The sequence below is a fragment of the Agelaius phoeniceus genome, chromosome 6 (genome assembly GCF_051311805.1).
Source record: "Agelaius phoeniceus isolate bAgePho1 chromosome 6, bAgePho1.hap1, whole genome shotgun sequence".
Lineage (NCBI taxonomy): Eukaryota > Metazoa > Chordata > Aves > Passeriformes > Icteridae > Agelaius > Agelaius phoeniceus.
In genome coordinates, this window is record NC_135270.1 from 3797448 (window position 1) to 3821521 (window position 24074).

The window sequence follows — 24074 nt, forward strand, 5'->3', positions numbered from 1 at the left end:
TGCAGAAATTAGTTATGTTTTACTTGTCAAAACATCTTCAGAGGGAATGCAAGTCAGACTTGTTTTCTCACAGCAAGAATTCCACTGGAACTATAATTAAATATAGAAGAAGCAAGATACATCTGCCACTGGCACCAGGCAAAACTCAAAAACCATACAAAAATAACAACAGAGTAGAAAAAGTGGACATGAGTCTTCTAACAATGGAAGAGTCTTTCAATGGACTGGGGAGTATGTTCAATTTGCTGTCAATGACAGCCCTGATAGAACACTGCACATTCAGTAACAACATTGAGTGGCTGCTACAAGAGGCATCAATTGTCCCCAAGTGCCCTGTCCTACAGCACTGCCAATCAACGTGAGTGTCTCTGAGGCTCTCTGGAAAATACCATGAGAGGAACAGGCACTGCAGATTGCTTGCGCTGAAACAAAAGCAAAGGCACTCAAACAGCAACAACAGCCTGGATTTGCTGCATCAGCCTTACCATGAACAGTGCAGCTTAATGAATTCTGTGAAGACCAGAAGGCTGCCACAAAGTTTTGGGACATTGGGATGGGGTTTTTTCTGGTTTGTGGTGGTTTTTTTGGCTTCTAATTTTTTTTTTTTTTTTTTTTTTTTTTTTTTTTTTTTTTTTTGTGGTGGTGGTGATTGGCTTTTCTTTGTTCAGTTTTTTTTTGGTTTTTTTTTTTTTTTTTTTTTTAATTTTCTTTGTTTGCTTTTTTAATTCTTTTTTTCCTGGGGTTTTTAATACATGTATTGCAGCAGCATCTAAAAGCATCATTAGAACTCAGAGCATCATTGGACTAGCAAAGCAAAACATTCCAATAGAAATAGCTCCCTGCAGAGTTGATTTAAAAGAGAGCTGGGAAGCAGCTCCTTTGAAAAATGTCCTAAAAGCAGTTCCAAAAAAATAGTCATAATTAATCTTCAAAATATTTCAGATCTTCATTTAAATGTTGCAGATTTCACTTTTGGCCAAGGCTTCTTCAGCAAAACATTCTAAGTATGCAGAAAATATTTGTTTGTAAAAAAGAAGTTCTATACTTATTCACTACTCAAAAATATGTAATCTCATCAAACACAAGATAAAATTAGAGAATGGAACAAACACTAGGAGGCAGACAAAAATTGCTAACATAACTACTGAAGATACGTCATCTTTTGAGGCATCTGTATTTTAATATTTGCCTTGTTGCAGCCTGGGTTTCCCTCAAACTGCTGGGCTCTCAAAGAGCAGCTATTTCTAACCTAAAACCCAGTTCCTCTTAGAGCAAGCTAATTAACCCCATAGAATAATCATTTGTACAAGAGAATAAAACACATGAGCAGAGCAGAGGCTGAACATCAAATCATGATCCAAAGCTTTATCCCAACATGAAGATTATAGAGAAAGCAACCAAAAGTCTAAATGCTAAGGACTCTACTCTTACAAGCTTTTGAGAAATCTACATGGTAAGGAATTGAAATTCTCTGTGTGGTATTTTACCACTGAAATGTCCTAATTTTTTTAGAAAAAGGTTGGTGCTGCAAGCAAAAGTTTTGTGATTCAAAAACTCCAAGGCCAAAAGCTCCAAAGACTTAACAGTCTGCACAATTTTATCTTCTGACTGTATGAACATAGTGCTCTGCACACCTAAAAGAACAAAACCACATAATAGTGAAGAATATTGATGGAGAGATTTAATTCCTTCTATTCAGTCTATTAACTCAGCCATTATCCCCAGGGAGAATATACACTATGTTGGATAAGAAAATGGCAAAAGTGTATTCCATTACTCTGCAAGTGGGAATAGTTCTCTTATCTCAGGGAGAACTGAAACCATTTGAATTCATTCCAAATTGTGCCAGAGGCCAGCTGCACACAAACTGCTGCACAAATGCAAGTGCCAGCCCACCAATGCTTTCAATTCCTTACAAACCTTCCATCAGGGCCTTGAGTGCACCACCAGCCCTAAAATGACCTGGGAGCTGCAGCCCCAGAGGCGCTGCCCCAGGGCCCAGGGACTGCCCTGGGGACAACAAGGGACTGTCCTGCCTGGGCCTGGGCCCTCTTGGCTCCTGCAGCATCCTCCCTCATGGCACAGCCCACACCTCTCTGCTGCCACATTTCTCCAGAACAGAACTGCTCTCCTCAGCAAGGGCAAAGGCAGGCAAGTACCACCCACCCATCTGCTGGATCTCAGTGGCCAAGGGGTCAGTTAAAAGTCAGCAACAGGATTCCATCTTGCACAGCCACAGCAATTTCCTTTCTTTACAAGGAAACATTTGCCTGCCTGTTCACTCTCATTAAATCACCAGTTCATCTCACCCCCCACTTTAAAACACTAAAGACAGCAAGTTGGAAATCATTGCAATAAAAGCAGAGAGTGCAGGCAGTGCCAAGGCCTGCCAGAGGCCAGCCAGGCACTGCCCAAGGACAGAACTGCTGCCCACTGCAGCAGGGAGGAGACAGCAGCTAAAGAGCACCACAGCAGCAATAGAATAAGAGCAGAACATCTGGGAACGAAGCTGATGCTTCAATGATTCCATGACAAATTATAAGAAGAAGCCCCCAAATTATTGGTTGAATTTGGCCCAAGTGCCAGGTGGTATGTTCTTTATTTCACAAGCACTTCCAGCATTTTCTTCAGACTGAAACTCTTAGAAATGTTTCTATATCACTGTGCTAGTCTGTGAAGATGCCACTGAAAATGTTTCATTTCACAGACCCATTCACATGCAACTCTAGAGGACAAAGCTAAGAAGGAAGAATGAAGTGTTTTAATAAACAAAATTAGGAGACAAATGAGACAAAAATTCAGTAAGGGATTAAACTCATCCTTAAAAAAGGAAGGTAAGATTAAAACACTACCACTATATTGCTGTCTTATTTCTATCTCCTTTCTTACCTCATTCAAGACCTAAACCACTTTGTAACATTTGCTTAACAGCATCTTATTGTTATGTAAATTACCACCAAATTGTGTTCCTGAATTAAAGCATTTGGTTTGGTTTTTTTAAATTATCCACAAGCATATTCAGAATGCTGAAAAGTGATACATGGAATGAGTCTCCAGTGACCCCAAAATGTCTGTTTGCTGGCATTGTACTCAGTCATTCCACTACCATGAAGGTTTCAGAAGGTTTATACCATTAAATCCTTAAATTCAGAAGGTTTATACAATTAAAATATTAATTGGTTTTCTGCTAGTTATTGTACTTTAAGAAAGCCCCCAAATCAAGCTAATAAAAGCAGAAAGCAGCTCCAGTTTGGGCTGCTTTTCCCATGCAGCCATTGCAGAACACGTGCTGCTCTCCAGGACAGTGGTGATGCAATGCTGAGGCTTGGAAGGGACCTTCTGGATCATTTAGATCCAACCCCTCTGCCATGGGCAGGGACACCTGCCTGGTGACAGTGAGAAACAGGGAGCTTAAGATATTAACTTTCATTCCAGCACAGAATGCTGGAACTTGGTCATTAGTGTTTGAATAAGGACTTTATCCTTCTATGAATTTTTCCCTCTCATTTCATCACGGAGGAAATAATTTGGTCTTCCCTGATGTAGCCACAATGGAAATAAAATAGTGACAGAAACATAACTTTTCTGTAGGATTTAGGAGGGAGGGGAAAGCACAGGCTATCAGAAAGGAAGCCTACTTTTGGAAATCCATATCTTCTTTAATGGAGAGTTCTTGCACCAGACTGCAAGTAATTTTATTTATTTTTGTTGCTTTGTCTGCAAGTTTCTTCCATTTCCAATTTCCCCTTTCAGATGCAATTAAAATAAGTCCAATATTCAACAGACAGCAAACTAATTGCTTGATGATGACCTTTTAAGTGCCCAGATTAATGGCTTTAAGTGGAATTCTAATGAGTTTTTCTGAGTATAACTAATTATTTGCTGTTTATACACATACACATGAACAGAGTATTTTTGATTAAATGAAACTTCATCATAACTGTTATTCCAAGCTGCATTCTTTGCACAGAGCTGTACCATAGGAGAAGCCTATCTATGAATATATTCACATAAACTTGTGCTCTGCCTTGACAAGCCTGTCCAGGGGCATGGTTTGAAACAGGGGATCCATATTCAAGTTCATGCCCTGCATGCCTCCAGGTAATGTAGGATAAAGTGCTCTGAATCAAGAAGAGCAGAGATTTAAATCTAGACCTCCCACATTTTGTGCTACTGCTCTGTGCATGATACACATATTGGTGAGAGTCACACACATAATTCCCAAAATCAGCAGCTGAAATTCTGACTTGGACAACACAGTTTCAGGAGAACAGCCAAAACATTTCATACTATGCTGGCATAAAAGAGGGAAACAACTTGAAACATCAGGAAGTCCTTAAAAAGAGGTGTAGAAAGCACAGATTTGCACTACAGCTTGAATTAGATTTGCATTACACTTGCATAGTGCTTTACTGTGCAAACCAAAAATTGTTTTCTGCAGGAAGGAGGTGAGGAAGCCAAACTCCTAATTTATTGAGCCTTTTAGTCAATTGACAAGGTGAAGACAGGTTTGTTTTGCTTTTGATGTAGTTTTTGTTTTTTAAAAGACAAGCAATGTTTATTTTACAACTCTTAATTTCAACAGACGCAACTCCTAGGGTACAAAGATTGAGGGAAGAGAATTCTACCTGTAAAATTGACAAAGGACAGAGAGGAGAAGGGAGCATTGGCCTACAAGCCTGGGATTGAGTGGATCAACAATTAATATCTTGAAAGATTGGCTTCTTTCACAGGCCCATAAAACCAGTGCTGATATGTGCTATGACATGGCATAAACTTGGACATAACTACTTGTACACTGGAGTTTCTGCTTGAGCATTTATACATCTTCCAGAGTGCACTGTCAAATGAACTGCATCCATCTCCATTTCAACAACTAGAAAACTCCTTTTCAAAATGGTTTAAATAGGTTGCACAAAACTGCCTTTAACTGTGAGCATGTCACTCAGCTATAGTGGAACTTCAGGATAGAATACAAAATCAAAGTACAGATAATAATTGAGTTCTTCTCCCTTGGCCTTAATTTGGATTAATTCACGCTTATTTTGCTTTTCTTATTAAAAAGTGTATCTCATGTTATATGATACCTGCCACCTGAGATGTACAAACACAAAAAGATCTGAAATTTACTTAGAATATCTATAAGAAAGTGTATTTTTCCCATTTGTTTCCCACATGATAAAACAAAGGTACTTACATGCCAAAAAAAGCCACATTAACAAAAAGTAGGAAAAAGCAAAGTTACTTCTTTATCCAAAAGATGGACAAAACAAGCTAAAATCTACTTTTTAGAAGTGGATTATCTTACAGGTTCTCAGGAAGAAGATAGCAATTCAGGAATCCAGGGCCAGCAAAACACAGAGTATCTCCAACTAAGAGAGCATTCAGCTTTACCTTTCAGCCAGACATGAACTTCCTTGCATTTTCAAACAACAAAGAAGCCAGAAATGGCATTCAGCCACTGTCCTTCACATCCTCACCTCTTCAAAGCTCTCTATTGTAATTATTTACAAAAATATTTGGGGGGTGGGGGAGGGGGATTTAATGATATTGAGATAAAAAGTGAGATATCTTGAGACATAGCTACCATTATGTCTCACTGGTGTCTCACACTCTGCTAAACCCATTGGCAAAATTCCCTAATAAATCAGTGTATTGGGTCTGAGTGAGGTAAAACAGCTTTTAGGTGCCAGTCTGTTCTTCATTGTAAAGCCTCTTGCCACATTAAACCAAAAGGAAATCATTCCCCAAGACTGGGAAACTGAGGACACCAACAGAGAGTTTCCATGAGTTAGTACACTGGCACAGCAGAACCCAAATATTGTAAGGGCATGGAGCAGATACTCCTGGCAACTGTGCTGAGGCACATGGCAAATAAGGAGGTGACTGGTGACACTCAACATAGTCACACCAAGGGCAAGAAAGCTACAAAAAGAAATTCCTCATACCTTTAGGTAGCTCATAGGAAAACAAAGCAATTTTCAGAGTCAATTTAAATAGGTTCTTTATGATAAAAGTCAGCAGAACTCCTCCAAGAAGCAGTATATGCTATTACACTGCTGTGTCTTACTTCCCAGATGTCAAAGATTACTTTACCCTCAAAAGTTCACTGGACAAATGTGTGCACAGAATCCTTTTTTTTCTTTTCTTAAAATAATTAGAAGGATATAAAGCAATACTGCCTTTGCCTGACTGACAAGTTAATGATCTGCACTTCTCACACATCAAGACAAGCTCAAGAGAATTGAAACTAGCAGAGGGCTTGAGACACCCATCACCATCAGTAAGGGGTTTGTTTCCAAACAAGTACAGAAATCCAAGCTTTGAGGAGTTTGGCACAGAGTGATGCATTTGTCATTGAAGCACACCATAATCCTCTTGTGAGAGATGTTGTGTGACACACAGGCACATGGCAAGTGTAAATTATAAAGCACCAGCTCTTCACTGAACTGGCTCACAGTTATTGGCACCTTGGCAAGCTGCAATCATTTCATATTGCCAGGAGAAAAGGAAGCAGAAAATTGGTGTGGCAGAAATAGAGAAAATGGCCATGTGCATGATGTGCTTCCAGGAAGAAAAGGAAATGTCAGCTGACCATGGGGAGTGCAAGCAAACTCTGCTATTTCACCCTCATTTCCTATGGGGCCCAATGGGATTCATCCCAGGGCACTGCAAGAGCTGGCTGATGGGATTGCAGCACCTCTCTCCTTGCTTTTGAGATGGTTTCATTGTCCACAGAGCTTCCACCTGACTGAAAAGTGGCAAAAGTTCAAGAAGGGTGAGAAGGAAGATCCTGGAAATTAAAGGCTTGTCAGTCTCACTTCAGTGCCTGGTAAAATTAGAGAGAAGTTATTCTGCCAATCTTGGGATCTTTCTCATCAGATTCCAGTGTTTCATAATTGGGATGTATCCCATGTTTGATCAGCAAGTTTGGAGAACATGCTCAATCAAAAGCTATGAAGCAATCTGCTCCTGATTCAAGGTTTCTTCCTAATTATCAAAGTTCACAGCTGGGCACAGTCACTCAGAAATTATCATACTCTAATGCCATTACCCTCAAATTCTACTTACTGTAGACAATTTCAGTTTATAAAATACAACCTTTGAATAGATTTGTCCCCCCCATTACATTAAAGAAAAAAAGAAAAGTTTTCTACAATCATGATACAAGGACAGCATATTTTAAACCAAACTTCCCATGAAATACAGTTGGTGAGCAGAGGACGACACAGCTGGCCCAAAACCCAGGATAGCCTAGGTCCTCAATCACATAGAACCTATATTTTCATTATAACTGATATATCCTGATATCCCTAGGCTTCAGCTGGGCTGATCATAATGTTGAAACAGTCAGTGTTTGTATATTTTTTTATTTGGAAGTAGAAAGGCAAAACACAATTGAAGAAAAATTACTATTGTTCATAGAAGAGCCTAGCAGTCACCTATGAAATAAAAAGTTCAACCTTGATTTCTCCTCAGAATGAGGGAGCTCAAATCCATGTCTTCCATTTCCCCAAAGAAAGCATTATGAAGCAAGCTGGAAACTATTCTCCCACATTCAGCAGAAGCTGCATTATTACAAGGAAAATAATTCAAGGTTTCTTGGGCCCAGTGGAACGATCACATTTGACAGAGCAACACAGCATATCATTCATGATTCTTACATTTGTTATTGGTGAGAGAAATTTTACTGGAAGCCAAAACAAAAATTTGAAGTATTCTTCATCTCAGACAGATGCTCTCTTTTGAATGGAATGTAGAAATAGCACTCGTTTTCTTGATAGCATAAATACAATTACAAATGCCTTGAAACCTGCTATCCACATATTTACTCCAAAGAATAACAAATCCATCAGTTTCTAGTGCTCAGTTTGTCAAAACTGAGAATGTTTTAATCATACTGGGGAGCTTTCAACTACAAAAACAAGCAAAAAATGGACTCCACATGCCAACAGAAAGCACTTGCAAGCATTTTCAGAACTGCAACTTAGACATGTGACCAAAATGATGTCTTTAAACATCTGATCTTTTGGGAGTTTCAATAAAATCCAGGCTTTTACTCTAAAATACTGAACATAGAAAAGCAGAAGACAGCCATGAAAAGACAAAAAGCATAAAATCCAAAATGTTTCAATATGCTGCATTCTTCCATCATCTTCTGACAGTGGGTTGGTGCTTTTAAGGGATTGAAGGTCAAACAAGGCCTGCAATGTTTAGCAGGAGCAAAGACAGCATGCCAGGAAACATGTTACATTATTTCTGCCTTCTCTAGTCTTACTTCCAGTACACAATGGTACAAGGAAACAGACCTGGCATTTTTCATGGTTTTACCCATTCAACACAATCCTCCAGTGAAAACTTACCAGATAGAAAGGTGGAACCAAACTGAGATCCTCATGTAGATGCTGAAATGTCTCATTTCTTCCTCCCTAATACAGCTTCAGGTATGAAATCATTCCACAGAACTTGTTATCATCTCCTGGATAATGGTATTTCTCTGCCTTAATGGTGGAAAGGATTTTGAGGCCAACTTTTGGGAACATACAAATTAACCTCACACCTGACTACAGCACTACATGAAGTGCAAACTGATCTGTTCTCTCTACCCCTCACAGTTGGCAGCTCCAACAAATGAAAATCTTGTTTGGGAAACACTCAGCAGAGAATTTTACACCTTGCAAAAACAGCAGCACTTGACATGAGACCATGAACAGACCTCCTAGAGAGGCCATGGGACAGGAAGTTCATTTAAAAACTCCCCCAATTACCTGTTCTTACCTCAGGTAATTAGATAATTGCCTGAGTAGTAAACACGTCCTAGAGAGTAATCAAACAATTGGAGTAACAAGGAGACAAATACTGTCCCTGTTAAATGGAAAGTTCATTTAAAATCAGCTGTTCTATCAACAAAACCAGTTTTAAAATGGTGTGTGATACCAGTAAATGAAATACAAATATCTGGCATTAAACATGCTCAAACTGTTCATACTGCACAATAACATTCTTAATAACTAACTAAATAAACTTGAGTCAAGCTCAGTCTGGTGCCTCAGAGAAACTCAAGCCTCATTACCAATATCATGATCTAAAACTAATTAGTAGTTGGTGATTGTAGCCTGCTGGCACTAGGAAGCTGATGAACATTCCTCAGAAACAAACAGGGCTGGGCTGGGGGAGGAGAGGGCTGGTTCCCTTTTGCTTCAGACTCAAAGAACAGAAAAAGAATTAAATATTTCATACCTGTGAACATGGCAGCTCAGTTTCTTTCATTCATCTGGATAATGGGCTGGTATTTGATGTGCTTGAGGCATTTTCATTGCTGGACATATGTTGAGTTGAGAATTTTTCACCTGGTTGGATGACAGAAATAGAAATCTTAAATTGCAATTAAATATTTTATTACCATTGTTTAATTAAATAAATACTGGATTAACTTGTCAAAGCAGACTTCATGGCATGCTAGAACAGCATTTTCTTTTTTGTTTATGAATGTAATCTATGCCTAAATGCTGTGATGGTTAGTGTCATTACTTTTAATAGTACTTGATGCATTCAGAGGGATGGACTAATTACTGAGTATTCCACAGAAAACAGTTCTTTTAATTTCCCTAATAATTTACTATGTGACCCTTTTCCTTCGTTTTAAATTGAAGAATGAATCCATTTCAAAATCCTAAACTGAAGTTCAGGTCAAACTTCAATTCCATACCAGAAGAAAGCCCTGCATTGTGTCATAAGTCCAAGTTTCTAATTCAGTGGACATGCTAAGGAGCAAGATCTGCAAGTAAACTTTCAACAAATGACATGTGTGTATTGGAACATTTTCTTTCTGCTACTATCCAGCCACCTTGTAAACCTGTGTTGTTATAAATAATCCATGTCCAGTGGAAGCCCCTGGCCCAGTAAAAGCTCAGATGAGCAAGGGGTGAAGCTTCACTTGTATCTGCTGCTTTCCACAGGGTGAGATGCACATTCCTGTACAGATAGATGAATATGCACAGACTCAGATCAAGTATGGAGAGAACACAGACCTGTTGACTCTGCTGAAAACAAAGCAGGGTTATTTTTCTGTCCTTGTTTTGGTTAATATTGTGAAGCACTACACTGAGAGCTAAGACAAGACAGTGCACTGCTGACCTCCAGTGAACTAGGTACTCAGCACCATGACCAAAATCCTCAAGGCTGCTTTCTTCAGTTTCAATATCTTCCTTTGTCTGGCTGGGAGATTATCCCCTCCACCTTAATGAACTGGCAGGAGACTAACACTCATGCAGCCCTAAGTACACAAAAATATACTACATCAGCATTATAAAGAACACTAAGTTTTGACAGAAAAAGAAAAGTTATTTAAAGTAATATGACACAAAGAAAAAGCAGGATGCTGTACATAAAAGTCTTTCTGTCATAGCCTAAATACAAGTAGTAGACACTTTAAATAAAGTCATTTATTCATAAGATTAATCACAATGCTCACATAATGTGTGCATCATTCAAAATGTGCCTTGGTGCAAAAAATACACAACTAGGACAAAATGCTTCTACAAACTAGTGAGCAGTACCAGTAAGGCTAAGATGAACAAATGGAAAATGCTGAAGTTTCTTAAGCTTTGGATTTTAATGCAGATGATCATGAGGCTGATCAGCAGAAATGTTCACTATCCATATATAGCAACTGAAACAAATTACAGATTAGGTATTTCTGATTAGAGCAATAGTTTACTACAAGAATGGCACCTTTTACATAAATACATGTCTGAATGCTGAAGAATTGCACAGTTTGAGTACCTGCATTCCATAACTCTAACCTGGCTTAGGAGGACATCACGTGGCAGAATAATACATGAACAGACACTGCAACCTTCCCACACAAAAACCCCTCCTTCTGCAGCTGCTGCCCCTTGCAGCCAAAAATATTCCACACTGTGGAGAGACTCAGTGAATGCAGAAGCAGTGTCCAAAATCGGGTATCGAGATAAAAGAGATTATTATTAAAATAATCTGCAATTCTGAGACAAAGGAGGGGGTGAATGACTGGATTCAGGAGGTTTCCTCAGTTACCAAGCCCTAAGCAGCCATTTTCAACTTTTGGAAGCACACAGCCCCACGTCCAGTATTCAATTTCCCCCTTCTCTGCTCTTGGATCAAACTGCCTTTGCCAGAGCCCTACCAAAAGCAGGAATTTGTGCAAATGTGACCTGATGGCATCAATCAAGAACTCCAAGGAATAGATGACAGAGCCCCATCCTACTTCATCAATAAAATCTCTCATGAACAACTCCATGATTACTAGCACTTGAATCAAAAAATAGAGTTCTAGAGAGCTATTTCTGGATTTTTTGTTGCATTTATCTTAAAATCCATTTGATTTCCCTTGCCAGAGGCTGATAGTAAATTCTGATATTCTTAAAATATCAGACAAAGATGGAATCTACTTACACATTAATTTTAAAATTTAAAAATAAAGTAATCTGCTTTAGTTATAATACCATTATATAAATTATGGAATCAATTCAGAATGTTCTGTTATCAGTCCAGGAAATAAGAACTGAAAGGAACAATAACAATTGAATGGCATGGTTAATGGTGGACATAGTTAGAAATTCACCACTGAAGACAACAGAAGTTGTGAATGAGGAGAAAAAAATTTGGAAAAGAAAATTTCAAGGAGATTTTTGTCATTCTTGCTCCTGCCAGAAAACATAGGCTTGGGTCATGCTACTTCCTTTGATGAAAGGCCTGAGATGAGCTCAGTTGGTCAGAGCATGGTGTTAATCACACCAAGGTTGTGGGTTTGATCCCTGTATGGGCCATCCACCTAAGAATTTGACTCCATGATCCTCCTGGGTCCCTTCCAACTCAGAATGTGCTGTGATCATAGAAACATTCTTAAACTATATTTTTTCACTGATTTAGAAGAACTATCATAGAAACAGTAACACTGCTTTTCAATGCATTCTAAACTTAAATCCTCCCTATCGATGAGAAGAATTCTGGAATGCTGACTTTAAACACACAATTGAGATGTCCTGAAATATTTCTATTTACAAAGCTTTTGTAATAAGTCTCATTCTGTTCATTCTCAGATAATCCAGGCATGTCTTCCCTTACTATAGTATCATTCAGAAACTTCCACCCTATTCCTACATTTTTCATGTAGTATAAACTGACAAAAGAAGTTTGTGCATTCCCATAACTCAGTGAGCAATGCCAGGCTTCTTTGAAACAAACCTCCCCAGAAGAGTTCTGACAACACAAGAAACTGCATGACCAAATGGGCAAGCTGGGTGACACTTCCAAGCACAGATCAATTGGCCATGAAGGCTGAGCAAAATAATTGTGTTTCTAATCAGTGGGGCCCCAGAGCAGCATGCTGGCAGGAGCAGCTGGAAAGAAACACCTACATACCATATTTCCATGTGTATATCTGGGGAAAAAGAGCTTAATTAGCATCAGTGAGGAGAGCTGAGGCCTTTCAAGTTCATTAACAGTATTTTTTAAACAATGTAGGATATCTCAGAGCAGGTGAGGTGAATGACAAAGCAGTTTCAAGACGAAGTTTGGATGTTTTTAAAGGGAGTTTATAAGATGGGATGAATGCTGCAGCAGAGAGGTGGATTCTGTGATCCAATGAGTCACTTCCAGTCCCACATTCCTATTCTGCAGGCAGAGATTGGGAAAGTATAGGGAAAATCAAAGTAGCAACTTACAGCAAGACCACAGCTGTTCACTGCCCTGGTCAGAATCAAACTTAAGTACAAAATAAAAGAAACCTGCTTTTCAGGTTATTCTGACAAAGGGAAAGCTGCATGGTTAAAATCACACCATATACAAGGGGAAATAGGATCACCAAGTCTGCTGGTGACTACATGAAGTAAAACTCATTACTGAATAAAAAAATGAAATTGTCTTTATCTGGTCTCATCAAACCTGCTGTGAAGAAGTCAACAGTATAATAAAGTGATTCTTCTGTCATTCTTGCTTCCTTCCTGCTTTAACTGCTTTTGCTTTTCCTAGGCAAATCCATCAATAGGTAGAATACTTTTAACAAAGGAAAACCTCAGTATCAATGAAAGCACATTGGTGTTGCAGAGGAGACTTCTATTTAAAAAACAGATCCCTGCACATCTATTGAAGGGAAGCAACAGAGGGATTACAGAGATTGTGCCACCAGAGCATTATTTTATCTCAGGGAAGGGGGAGAGGCAAAAGAAGAGTATTTACAAGTGAACACACTGTTCTTAGAACCCTGAAGGAACACCTCCCAAGGTGTTAACAAATTCTCCCCGTGAGGGACAGAAATCTCTGCGTGCCAGCGAGGGAGCCTGCACAATGGGATTTCAGACTCACCTGCCCCCATCAGCCCTATCTGGTACAGCCAGTAGGATCAAATGCAAAAAGGAGGAATGCAATTTCTTCAGGCTCAGTGCTCAGACAACAAGGAAAAGGTTCTTATCAGCCAGTATCCAAAATAACCCAAGGTCAGGTTTCCAGGAACCCGGCTGCAGAGGGCACACACTTGAGCGTCCAACCCTCTGCCATTCTCAGATCTCCTGGCTCCCTCCAGGCTCCTGATTTACATCTCCCACCTGCTGGGGAAATCATACACTCCCCAGCAGTAAGATTTGTCTCACTGTTTTCTACATTGGGCTTGTTGAAGTTGCAAGCCTCAGGTGGCTGTTCCAGTTGCCTGGGACAGGATTGGGCAGTCTCGCTTGGCGGGTGCTCTGAAAGGATTTTGCATCTCATCCTTTCAGCAGTCAAGGGAAAAATTTCTTGAGCATCTGGGATGACATGTACTTGAGGTTTTACACTTAGTCAAAAATATATTTATCCAACAGATGGCAACATGACAGACAGGTCTCTAAAGTAAGCATGTCTTCTGAAAATCTCAAGCCTGAGTCAATACCTGTAGCTGACAGGAGACTGTTACGATTTTAAAAGTGCCATTGCACAGAACTGAGAAAATGTCAGAATCAATCTTCCCTCTTCTTTATATAAAAAAATAAGTTGATAACCTAGGAAAGATATGAATAATCTGAGTAATTGAGAAAAAAATCTAGTACATTAGAGGAGCTATTTATACACAGGGTGAGTCAAAATTACATTTGTTTTATGTACTATAACAAATTTATCCAAGATTTGAAAAATCTTCAATAGGGCCTGATCTACAATTAAAATCTTTTTCCAGCCTCAAAAGGTTGGCTAAAAGGATGACAAAAAAAATCACAGCCCTGCTTAGCAGTTTTATGCAGCAATTCATTTCTTAAAGACTTCAATGTATTGGAGGAAAGGAAATTGCTATTGAGTTGATTTTATTGAGCAGTAGAGGCAAAAGAATTATCTGTTGATGTTGCTTTTATGTAGGTGGGAATTGTCAATGGCAGCACAGAAAACTTCAGTAGGAAACAAACTGAACACTGGGTGCAATCTAAACAACACATTTGACACTGGTCATCTTTGATATTTACTTCCAGCCCTGAACTTTGAAGACAGAGTATTTACCTAACTAGTAAGAGATGGTAGAGCTGTGTTTGTATGAGCAGACACAAATATTACCTTGATTTCCTTTACTTCCATCACATATTGTGCCATCAGAGTTAGGGAGAACTGAAAACATTTGGGCATGTAGACATAATAAACTCTTTCCTAGTAAAAAACTAGTGACCTTAGAGTTTTGATTGCACAACTTAGCACAAGCCACAGGAAAAAGAAGATGTGACATTTCATCCTCAAGAGCCCTTTGTCAACAATTATTTGTTGAGGCAAAGTTCAGGAAAAATTGCTTTCTACTTCCTCACTGATAAGATTTATTAGTATTATCAATAAGATCTTAAGAATATCTTTAAAGCTTTTGTTCTGCTTCAAGGGACTGCACAGATTATCTCCACATAAAATATTAGCAAATCAGAAAGAATAATCTGCATGAATCACCAGAAATTACTTGTCTTTACTCTTTGCACTTGGATTTTGTTGTTGTTGTTGTTCTTTTTTGGGGGGAGTTTTAAATTTATTTAAATACGGCTATCTTCTAGAATAGAAATTCGTTAAAATGTTCTTGTCAAGACTTCATAAGCATGACCATGCTTTTGGAAATCAACGATTTCTACAGCACCTAATTTTTTGTAAAATAACTTTCATTCTTGTGCAAGACCTTCCACTTGACAGACAGCAAAAATCAACTCAAAGGAAAAAACCTAACTAAACAGTCAGATCACAACCCTATGAAACTCAAGAAGTTACACTCAAGCACTTAGAATTTTCCCCCAGGAAACTCTCTCTGAGTTCTACAGGTCTTCTTGGTGAATAGTTTTTGTAAAGTTGAGTATTTTTGGGGTCAGATCTCAGTACATAATTTTACACTTTCTTCCTTGCTGCTTCCTCAAAAAAGAGGTGCTTTGAACCTGCATAGTGCACTTACTCATTGCTCATAAACTGGCACATCACAGAGAATTATTATTCTTCCCCTCCATTTGTATCCAAAATTTGAAAGTTACCCCTGATTCCCCATCAGACACACTGAGGAGTTCTCACAGGTGTCACACACTTCAGCAGAACTAATTCCCCATCTTTACAGGGTTGCTGATAGATGCTTCAGCCTTAAAAGTGTATTGACAGCCACCATTTTTCAAAAGACTTCAGAAGAAACCCACTTTTCAGCTTCATTTCAATCAATAATAATGACCAAAGATTACACTGGCAAAAATACTGTGCAGTTATTTGTTCTCCTAGGACTCAAATCAGCTGGCATTAAAACTCCTGACCCTCTCTGTTGCAGGTATCTTGTAAAAGGCTGGAGGAGAGAAACAGAGTTTTGGTATTTTTCAGTGACTTTTTTTTAAACCATAGTTGCTCAGCTGCTGAGTACATGTGAACATGCAGAAAGATCCAGAAAATCAGATTGAGAGTTGAAGAGAATACAAAAACCTGCAGGGAATTAATTAATTCTTACATTTTCCATTGCCTTTTTTCAAAAATAAAGGCCAAATCCTGAGGGACCAAGTAGCATTTACTATTCAAGCAATGGTTAGAATTACTCAGGCCCTACATATGATTAAAAAGTAGATGTTCACAATAAGATCAAACTTCAAATGCTCAGGGATCAGAGAGTTTTTGAATGTGGTACACTACACTAAATGTTTTTTTTTTCTCAAATAGGATGCTGAGGATGCTCACAGACACCCAGCAGAATTTAAAAATATCTCCAACTCAAAGAAATTAAATGCTGCTCACCACATGACCTTAAAATCATCATGAGGAAAGGACTTCCCAGCTCCAGGGATTCTGCTGAGAAATATATTGGTTCTCTTAGCCAACTTTCTCAGTGTTATTGCTCCTAACCCCATGCTAACTCTGCTGCCAGCCTTTTATAATCTGCAATCACAGTTTGCCAAAACCTGCTTTACACTGGACTCTGGCAAAAGTTCCAGTGACCACCACACATGCTGATGTAGTGCTGAAGGAAGTATCACATGTGGAATGACAATATAAAGTGGTTCAGAAAGGGGGAGAGAGAGTTTGGGATAAAAGAAGGCTTATTTTACATGTATTGTTTTAAAACACAGCTTTTCATTGATGGATTGACTTTACAAAAGGCCAACAACATTCACCTGTAAAGCTACATAAATTCTGCAGCTCTCATGCTAAGGCTTGCAAAAGCTTTGGTACAAATTTCTGCATGGCTCACTACCTCTGCTCACCTGCCCACTTCCCTATTTTAAGTAAAGTCTGTGTAAAAAGTGCCATGGCCTCTGGCTTTGTGTTCTCACCTTAGTGGTACATACTGATGTTACTCGTTTCCACTAAGAGCCATCCCAAACACAAGTGCAACACAGCCTTGTGCAGACAGCTGTTTAAACAGAGCTTGAATGTTAAGATGTAGGCTTGGATTCCATCCTGCTTTGTAGTCCATTTTTAGACTACCTCATGAAAATGAATGCATTCATTGCTCAGAGCAAGTCCTGCTTCATCTGAATGAAGCAGCAGAATCAGCCTCCTCATCTCATCTTTCCTCATGGGCTTCTGTGCTACAACTCCTGTAAACAATCAGTCTCAGAAGACAAGCCTTGGCAAGAAATCCATCATTCTACTACTTTCACAAGTGTTTGAATGATAGAACATTCTTCAGTTCCACCATTATTACAGGACTATCATATTTCTCTGTATTCAGTGCTGCATTATTTTACAGTATTGACTCAGAAGAATAAAGGTAGCAATAGCATTGTCTGCAGCTAATGCTATGCAATTAAGTGGTGTACTGGATTTTATGCAAGGCCTTCAATTTATCAGTTTCCATTTTATGAAGAATAAAAATATTTGAAATCAGGGAAAGCTCTCTTGGTTGCAGCTTTAGAAAAAGGTAAATAGTGAAGGCTTTGAAATAGTAAAATCACAGATATGGAAGACAACTTTCAGTCCATGTACCTTCTATGTTAGTTGTGAAACAGAATGTAATCACTTACCAGGTGAGCCCTTCATTATTAACCAGACAAGTAGATTCCCTTGTACACCTTTATACTCTACCATGTTTCCCTCTCTCACCCTAGCACAGAGAATAAATACTAGGATATTTTTTAAAGCATCAGTGAATACAGAGAAAATTTATTTTCAAAGGGCAGAAAGTACTAATTCCCTACAGTCTGCAGCATATGTTTACTTTTCAAACCACCCAATCAGTGGAGGCATCTTTATGAGTTTGTAAGTTCACACCAGGAATATGCTTTGGAAGGGAATCTCCTGTTCATTCCCTCTCACCTTACCTTGTTTCATGCAGCCCAGATCAAAGAGTACAGCCAGACACCCCCAAAAGACACAAAGCTGAAAGATGCACTCCACAGACTTCGCAGAGCATCTCCTGTGCCCCAGCTCTTGCTGGACTTTCAGCTCACAGGAGAAAAGTGGAGCAAGCTCAAAGCACATTCCCTCCTTTCCACCCACTCCCATGCAGCGTGGACATCAGGCTCCTGGCACACCAAAGGCAAACTGGCTCCAACTGCACAGCACCACTTGCAAATGTAGACCTGGACAATATTAGCTCAAGGTGGTGGGCAGGCTGGAGCCAAACTTTGCACGGCAGGATGTATTTCCTTTTTGAATCTCAGCTTTCCTCTTTATAAAACTTCCTTTGATTAAATCATTATAAAAATAGATGGGTTTGTTTGCCTGGGAGGAATGGAGCAAGTTGGATTCACCTATGCCAGGAAGTTCAGGATGGAAAGTTGAAGCTGTAGCAACCCCAGCACGTTTACCTGCATGCACAAAGACAATGTACTGAATGTGTGAGCTACGTGGTTCCTTTTATCATGTCTAGAGTCTGCTATCAGGCTTATCCTGATAGCAAATTATCCTGCAAATCCATTTTCCCCTGAAGGCTGAAAGCCTGTGTATTTATTTCAGCCTGTTTTGTGGCAAGCAACTTCATCTCTCCACTGAAGCACTTTAAAAAAAAAAAAAAAGAAGACAAATTTCAAAATCACAGCTAAATTAGGGAGAGAGAACTAGGAATATAATAGATTAAGAAAATGCATTTATTTAGTCTGGGTATGAACAACTGAGATAGGTTTTGCTGTCTTTGCAGCACTATTGTAGAAAGGCTGAAGAAGGTGGATGAACCAACTCCATCAGAAGACTGAAGTGTTTTTTTAAAAATAACCCCTATTTTTCTGTCCAAAAAATGAAAAATAAATGTACTGAGTAGAACAGAATAGTTCAGATGGAAAGGATCTACAATGATAATCTATTCTAATTTCCTGCCCACACAGATACAAGTCTCTATAATCAAGAGATTTAGTGATGGACGTTAAGAAAATCGTCCTATAAGAAATCAACACCTACAGCTGTTCTTAAGCAAAACAAAGCTAACTTCACAAAAATGTAGGATTTTTTAAAAGATGTAAAAGATAAAAATATTAACACTGAGGTACTATTTCTAGTTTCTTAATAACTTACCATTTTCATGCTTCCATGTGTAACATCTTCAAGAATTAGATACATTGCAACAAAAATCTAATAAAAAACAAAAAGACTGGCTAGAATCTGTAAAAGACAACAAGTAGTGTGTAACTCAATATTATGTTAGGAATAATATTTATAGTAGATTCAGCTTGGTCAGATGTAGCATTGAGGACATGGTTTAGTAATTTAGTGGCAAACTTTTTGGTGGTGCCCCAGCACCTGGGGATCTTTTAGATCTTATAGTCTTTTCCAATCATAATGATTCTGTGACTCTAACTTGAGACTTAATGTAAAAGTTGTAACTGAGCAAACAATACCAAACATAAGAACTTCATTTTGTGGATATTGGACAGCTTAGTGGATTTCTAATGGGAGGATGTGCAAGCTTCTTTTTAAACTGAAAGCTGTTTGGTGGCTTACAGGGAATATTCCTGTGCAGTTTGGTTGCTTTCCATCAGAGATGTACATCACTGCAACCAGCACTGCTCTGCACCTACTTTTGCAGTTAAAAAAAAGGCTAATTGCTGAATCTAAGAGTGAGATACCATTTCCTCTTTAGAAGTGCCCTCTTCACTTTAAACTGGCAGAAAGGAAGGGAGAAACTTACTCAATTTCCACGTGTTCTGTGTCCTCTGCTCCACAGTGTGCTTTTTTGTGCACCTGATGTAAGCTGAGCACTGGCTGCCACATGAACCAGCCTGAGTGACCAGTGCCACCAGTATGCCCAGTGCCTGCTGGGCCCAAGAACAGGAAGCAAGTCTCTCACAGCACAAACTCCTGTGTCCATCCATACTTCAGCAGGGCTTCAGCATCTGCCTTTCCAGCTCCTACATCCTCAGCACCACTGAAACACAAAGGATGGGGTGGAGTTACAGCTTCCCTCTGCTCTCTCAGCTGTACTTGCCAGATTGCCTCAGTCCCTAAATACAGCAAGTGAGGCTGAGGAGGTGAGAAAAGCAGCGGTGCCATGTGGGAACCATAAAGAATAGCAGTGCTATGACAGCAAAGCAGAAAAGAGAGTTTAAAGCCTCCCTTCACCTGAAGCCCCACTCCATGGGCTCACCCACGGCACGCGATCATTTCTATTTTTAAACACAGGATTTTCTAACATGACTCAGTTACCAATCTCTTTCTGATCTGAACAGGAAGGACAGTGGAACATCCTTAATCACAGCTCAACCAAAATTAGAACAGAAAAATGGATCAGTTCAGCTCCTTTATTTATACTAACCAACTTTAGGCGTACCTAGATGAAAATACATACATCAACTCCTTTTGCAGATCCTCAGTGAAGGATCAGAAGCTGGTTTCAAGAGAAATTAAAACTGCAGAATTGGGTAGTGGAAGGGGCTTGTTCCTCTCAAGGCTTTTACTTGGACAGCTGTAATTCAGCCAGGCAAGCCACCATCTAAAGGATGCTGACAGCACCACGTCTAAGCAATGCCTCCAAGAGTCACCTCTTGGTCACTCTTTGCTCAGCACTTGGCAGGCCACAGCCAAAATACTCTTGACTGGAATTCTGTGTCCAGTCTTGGCACTCAGCATAGGGGAGAGAAAGAACACAACAAGGCCCTGAACCTTGAACATGAACTACGTCTGGAGCAGGACTGTGAACCAGGCGACCTCCACATGCCCCTGCTGACCTTAATCCTACACTCCTGAGACTCCCACACCACACATATGTTAAAAGCACCTTGTGACACTCTAAAAACACTCTAAAATAGATTAAAAAAATAAAAGGTCGTGCCAATGTGTGACAGCAGAAGTCCTTGTCTCCATGGCAGAACAGTGATACTGTAGCAGAAAAATAACATTGAAGAAAATAAGAACAAATCCTTAGTAATTAGACAATGACATTATAGAGGACATATTATTAGAAGATCACCAAAATACACTGGATGACACTGAAAATGCAATCAAGCACCAAGATAGCAAATAAGAGCTCAATAAATTATTAAATATATAAGCTTTTGTAAAAACTGGAGAAGGACTGCTGGCACTACAACCTGCTAAAGCCCCGCTGTTGGTTTTCACACTAAGTTCTCTATCTCTATCTTGTGACAGATAATCTCAGTAATCAAAATCACACAGAAGCATTCATTAAATTAAGGAAGTATCCTGATGTAAAAAAATTGCAGTGATTAATAAAGAAATCTCTATTTCTTTTAGTCCAAAAGAAAGAAATAATTTTCAGCACTAAGGCTGCTCTTAAAGATAGGTACATGTGAGGAAATTATGTCTAAAAAGGGGGAGGGGAAAATCTGTGCCTTTTTCCAAGCTGTTTTGATTATTAACAACTCAGTTTCAAGATAAATTCCATATGGGTAAGATAGACAGCATGTTTACATTTGACCTTTACAGCTGCACTTAGGTAATTTTACAGATGTATGTATGGATAAGCACAGGGGCAGCATGGATACAGCAAACTGCTTCATACAGAGATGGAGATTTCTGATTTGATTTAGTTGCCTAGCAATAAGATCTGACTCCTGGAAGCTAACAAATACTGATTAGAAAACAGAATAGAATTATTTAATCTATCACATGCATTATACAAAAAGGAGCATAAGGCTATTGAAGAAATGAAAACATTAGGCCAGAAAAAAATAAATTCTATTCAGTGAAATTTATCCAGGAAATATTTGATACAAAGAAACTGCAATATTTAGATTAAAGAAAGCCTCAGCCTGTTCATTCTGTCAATACTTTTCATCATTCTTCCTTTAGTAGAAAGTCCAACTCCATCTTGGCCAATGGATCTGACTTTTGAATTGCTGTGTTTAATTTTGTCCAGTCGTCTCAATAATGCTTTAAAGCAGGAGACAGAGAGAGAGATATTTTTAAAAATTGAATCTACCTCACCCGACCCCATGGCTTCCCCTGGGCCTACCTCACCCGGCCCCATGGCTTCCCCTGGGCCTACCTCACCCAGCCCCATGGCTTCCCCTGGGCCTACCTCACCCGGCCCCATGGCTTCCCCTGGGCCTACCTCACCCGGCCCCATGGCTTCTTCCCCTGGGCCTACCTCACCCGGCTGCATGGCTTCCCCTGGGCCTACCTCAGCCAGCCCCATGGCTTCTTCCCCTGGGCCTACCTCACCCAGCCCCATGGCTTCTTCCCCTGGGCCTACCTCACCCAGCCGCATGGCTTCCTCTGGGCCTACCTCACCCAGCCCCATGGCTTCTTCCCCTGGGCCCACCTCACCCAGCCCCATGGCTTCCCCTGGGCCTACCTCACCCGGCCCCATGGCTTCCCCTGGGCCTACCTCACCCGGCCCCATGGCTTCCCCTGGGCCTACCTCACCCGGCCGCATGGCTTCCCCTGGGCCTACCTCACCCGGCCCCATGGCTTCCCCTGGGCCTACCTCACCCGGCCGCATGGCTTTCCCTGGGCCTACCTCACCCAACCGCATGGCTTCCCCTGGGCCTACCTCACCCGGCCCCATGGCTTCCCCTGGGCCTACCTCACCCGGCCGCATGGCTTCCCCTGGGCCTACCTCACCCAACCGCATGGCTTCCCCTGGGCCTACCTCACCCGGCCCCATGGCTTCCCCTGGGCCTACCTCACCCGGCCGCATGGCTTCTTCCCCTGGGCCTACCTCACCCGACCCCATGGCTTCTTCCCCTGGGCCTACCTCACCTGGCCGCATGGCTCCCCCTGGGCCTACCTCACTGGGCTGCATGGCTCCCCCTGGGCCTACCTCACCCGGTCGCATGGCTTCCCCTGGGCCTACCTCACTGGGCTGCACGGCTCCCCCTGGGCCTACCTCACCTTGCCCCATGGCTTTCCCTGGGCCTACCTCACACGGCTGCATGGCTTCCCCTGCCCCGCCCAGGCCACAGCCAGGCAGGGGAGCTCTGAACCTTTCCCTGACCAGAACCCAAGAGAGCCACCCAGGGGAGAGCCCTGCTTTTAACCTCGTGTTCTCAGAGGCGGATCCAATGTCCTAATGGCCATATTAGGTGCCAATATTAAAAGCTGAGCATCCATTGGCCTATAACCACAGCATCCCAGAAAACATATTTCCAGTCAAACCACCACAGGTGCTTTTAGATACTGGACACAGCTTTGCATTTTGGCATGAAAATATCCTTTCACTATCAATAACACATATTTTTACAGGCTGGTCCATAACTTGGTACTGAAAAAGTACTCACTCTTCCATGAAGACAATGACTTCATTCTTAATCTTCCTTTCCCAGTTGCAAAGACTATCACACAGACTAATTAACTACATCTTAATTTGGTCTTGTACTGTGTCTCCTTTGTCCTTGTTACAGCACTGTGAAACACCCCTAAATGGAACATAAATTATATTTAATACACAAAAGGTTGTAATAAGACAGGAATTTACATTAATTTTTTTTTTCTATATTGGTCAGACACTATAATGATAGAATCTATGCAAATATCTAGAAAAGCAAAAGCAGATAAAGAAAGAAGAACACACAGGTGAAGATTTTCATGTGTGCAACATAATAAGTTGTTCAACTGGGGCTAATTTACTGAGATGCAAATCACCTGGTAGTTTCATTATGGTACTTTCAGTAGCATAATAATAAAAATTAAAACAAAACAAACCGAAACAAACCTCTGAAACTAAAACTACTACTACTAATAATAATAGACAGATTTCTAATAATGTAATGACCTATGTGACCACCACCTACATGTTTAAAAAGCTAAGAAACAATAGTATTTATTTGCACACATTCCTTAGAAGGCACTTGCTGTTTACAAAGATCTGTCAATAAAGAATAGATGGTCTGGGATGAAAAGCCTTGTTCCCAAGCTTTCCCACATGGATATACATCCCAGAATAATCTGGCACTATGATAAGTCCATGTGGTCAACAGAAAAAATCATAATTTCATGGGGAAAAGCTGTAGAGGGAATAGGGACACAGAGTTGTCTCTGATCTCTTGTTGATTCTCAAAAGTTTTGTGCTATAAACACTGATTTCAGAGAGTTTCTGAAATGGAGTAAATTGGACAGAAACCTCAAAGGCAGAAGTAATGAATTTTCTCATTTTACACTGTGTGGTCATCTTTGCAGCTATTCTGAGACCCCAAGTACAAAATCCAACTTTTACCTTTCTTTCCTATGTCATAAGAAATAATAGC

At 40.1% G+C, this 24074-nt stretch overlaps 1 protein-coding gene across 2 annotated transcripts in view; it reads right to left on the minus strand.

Annotated features, from left to right (window-relative positions):
- The window catches only part of LOC143694288 (uncharacterized), a 71498-nt gene extending 61229 nt beyond the window's left edge, over positions 1 to 10269 (minus strand). The window contains exons 1-2 of one of the 2 annotated variants that reach the window (XR_013182645.1): positions 10138 to 10269; positions 9241 to 9350 (exon numbers count right to left, since the gene is read on the minus strand). Coding sequence is in view for 1 of the 2 variants with exons in the window: in XM_077179514.1 (XP_077035629.1) it covers positions 8364 to 8419 (56 nt within the window). In the remaining variant the exon portion in view is untranslated. Of the gene's footprint in view, positions 1 to 8363; positions 8855 to 9240; positions 9351 to 10137 lie in introns of those variants that run through there. The other variant, XM_077179514.1, reaches the window with a different exon arrangement.
- Positions 10270 to 24074: the final 13805 nt, after the last annotated feature.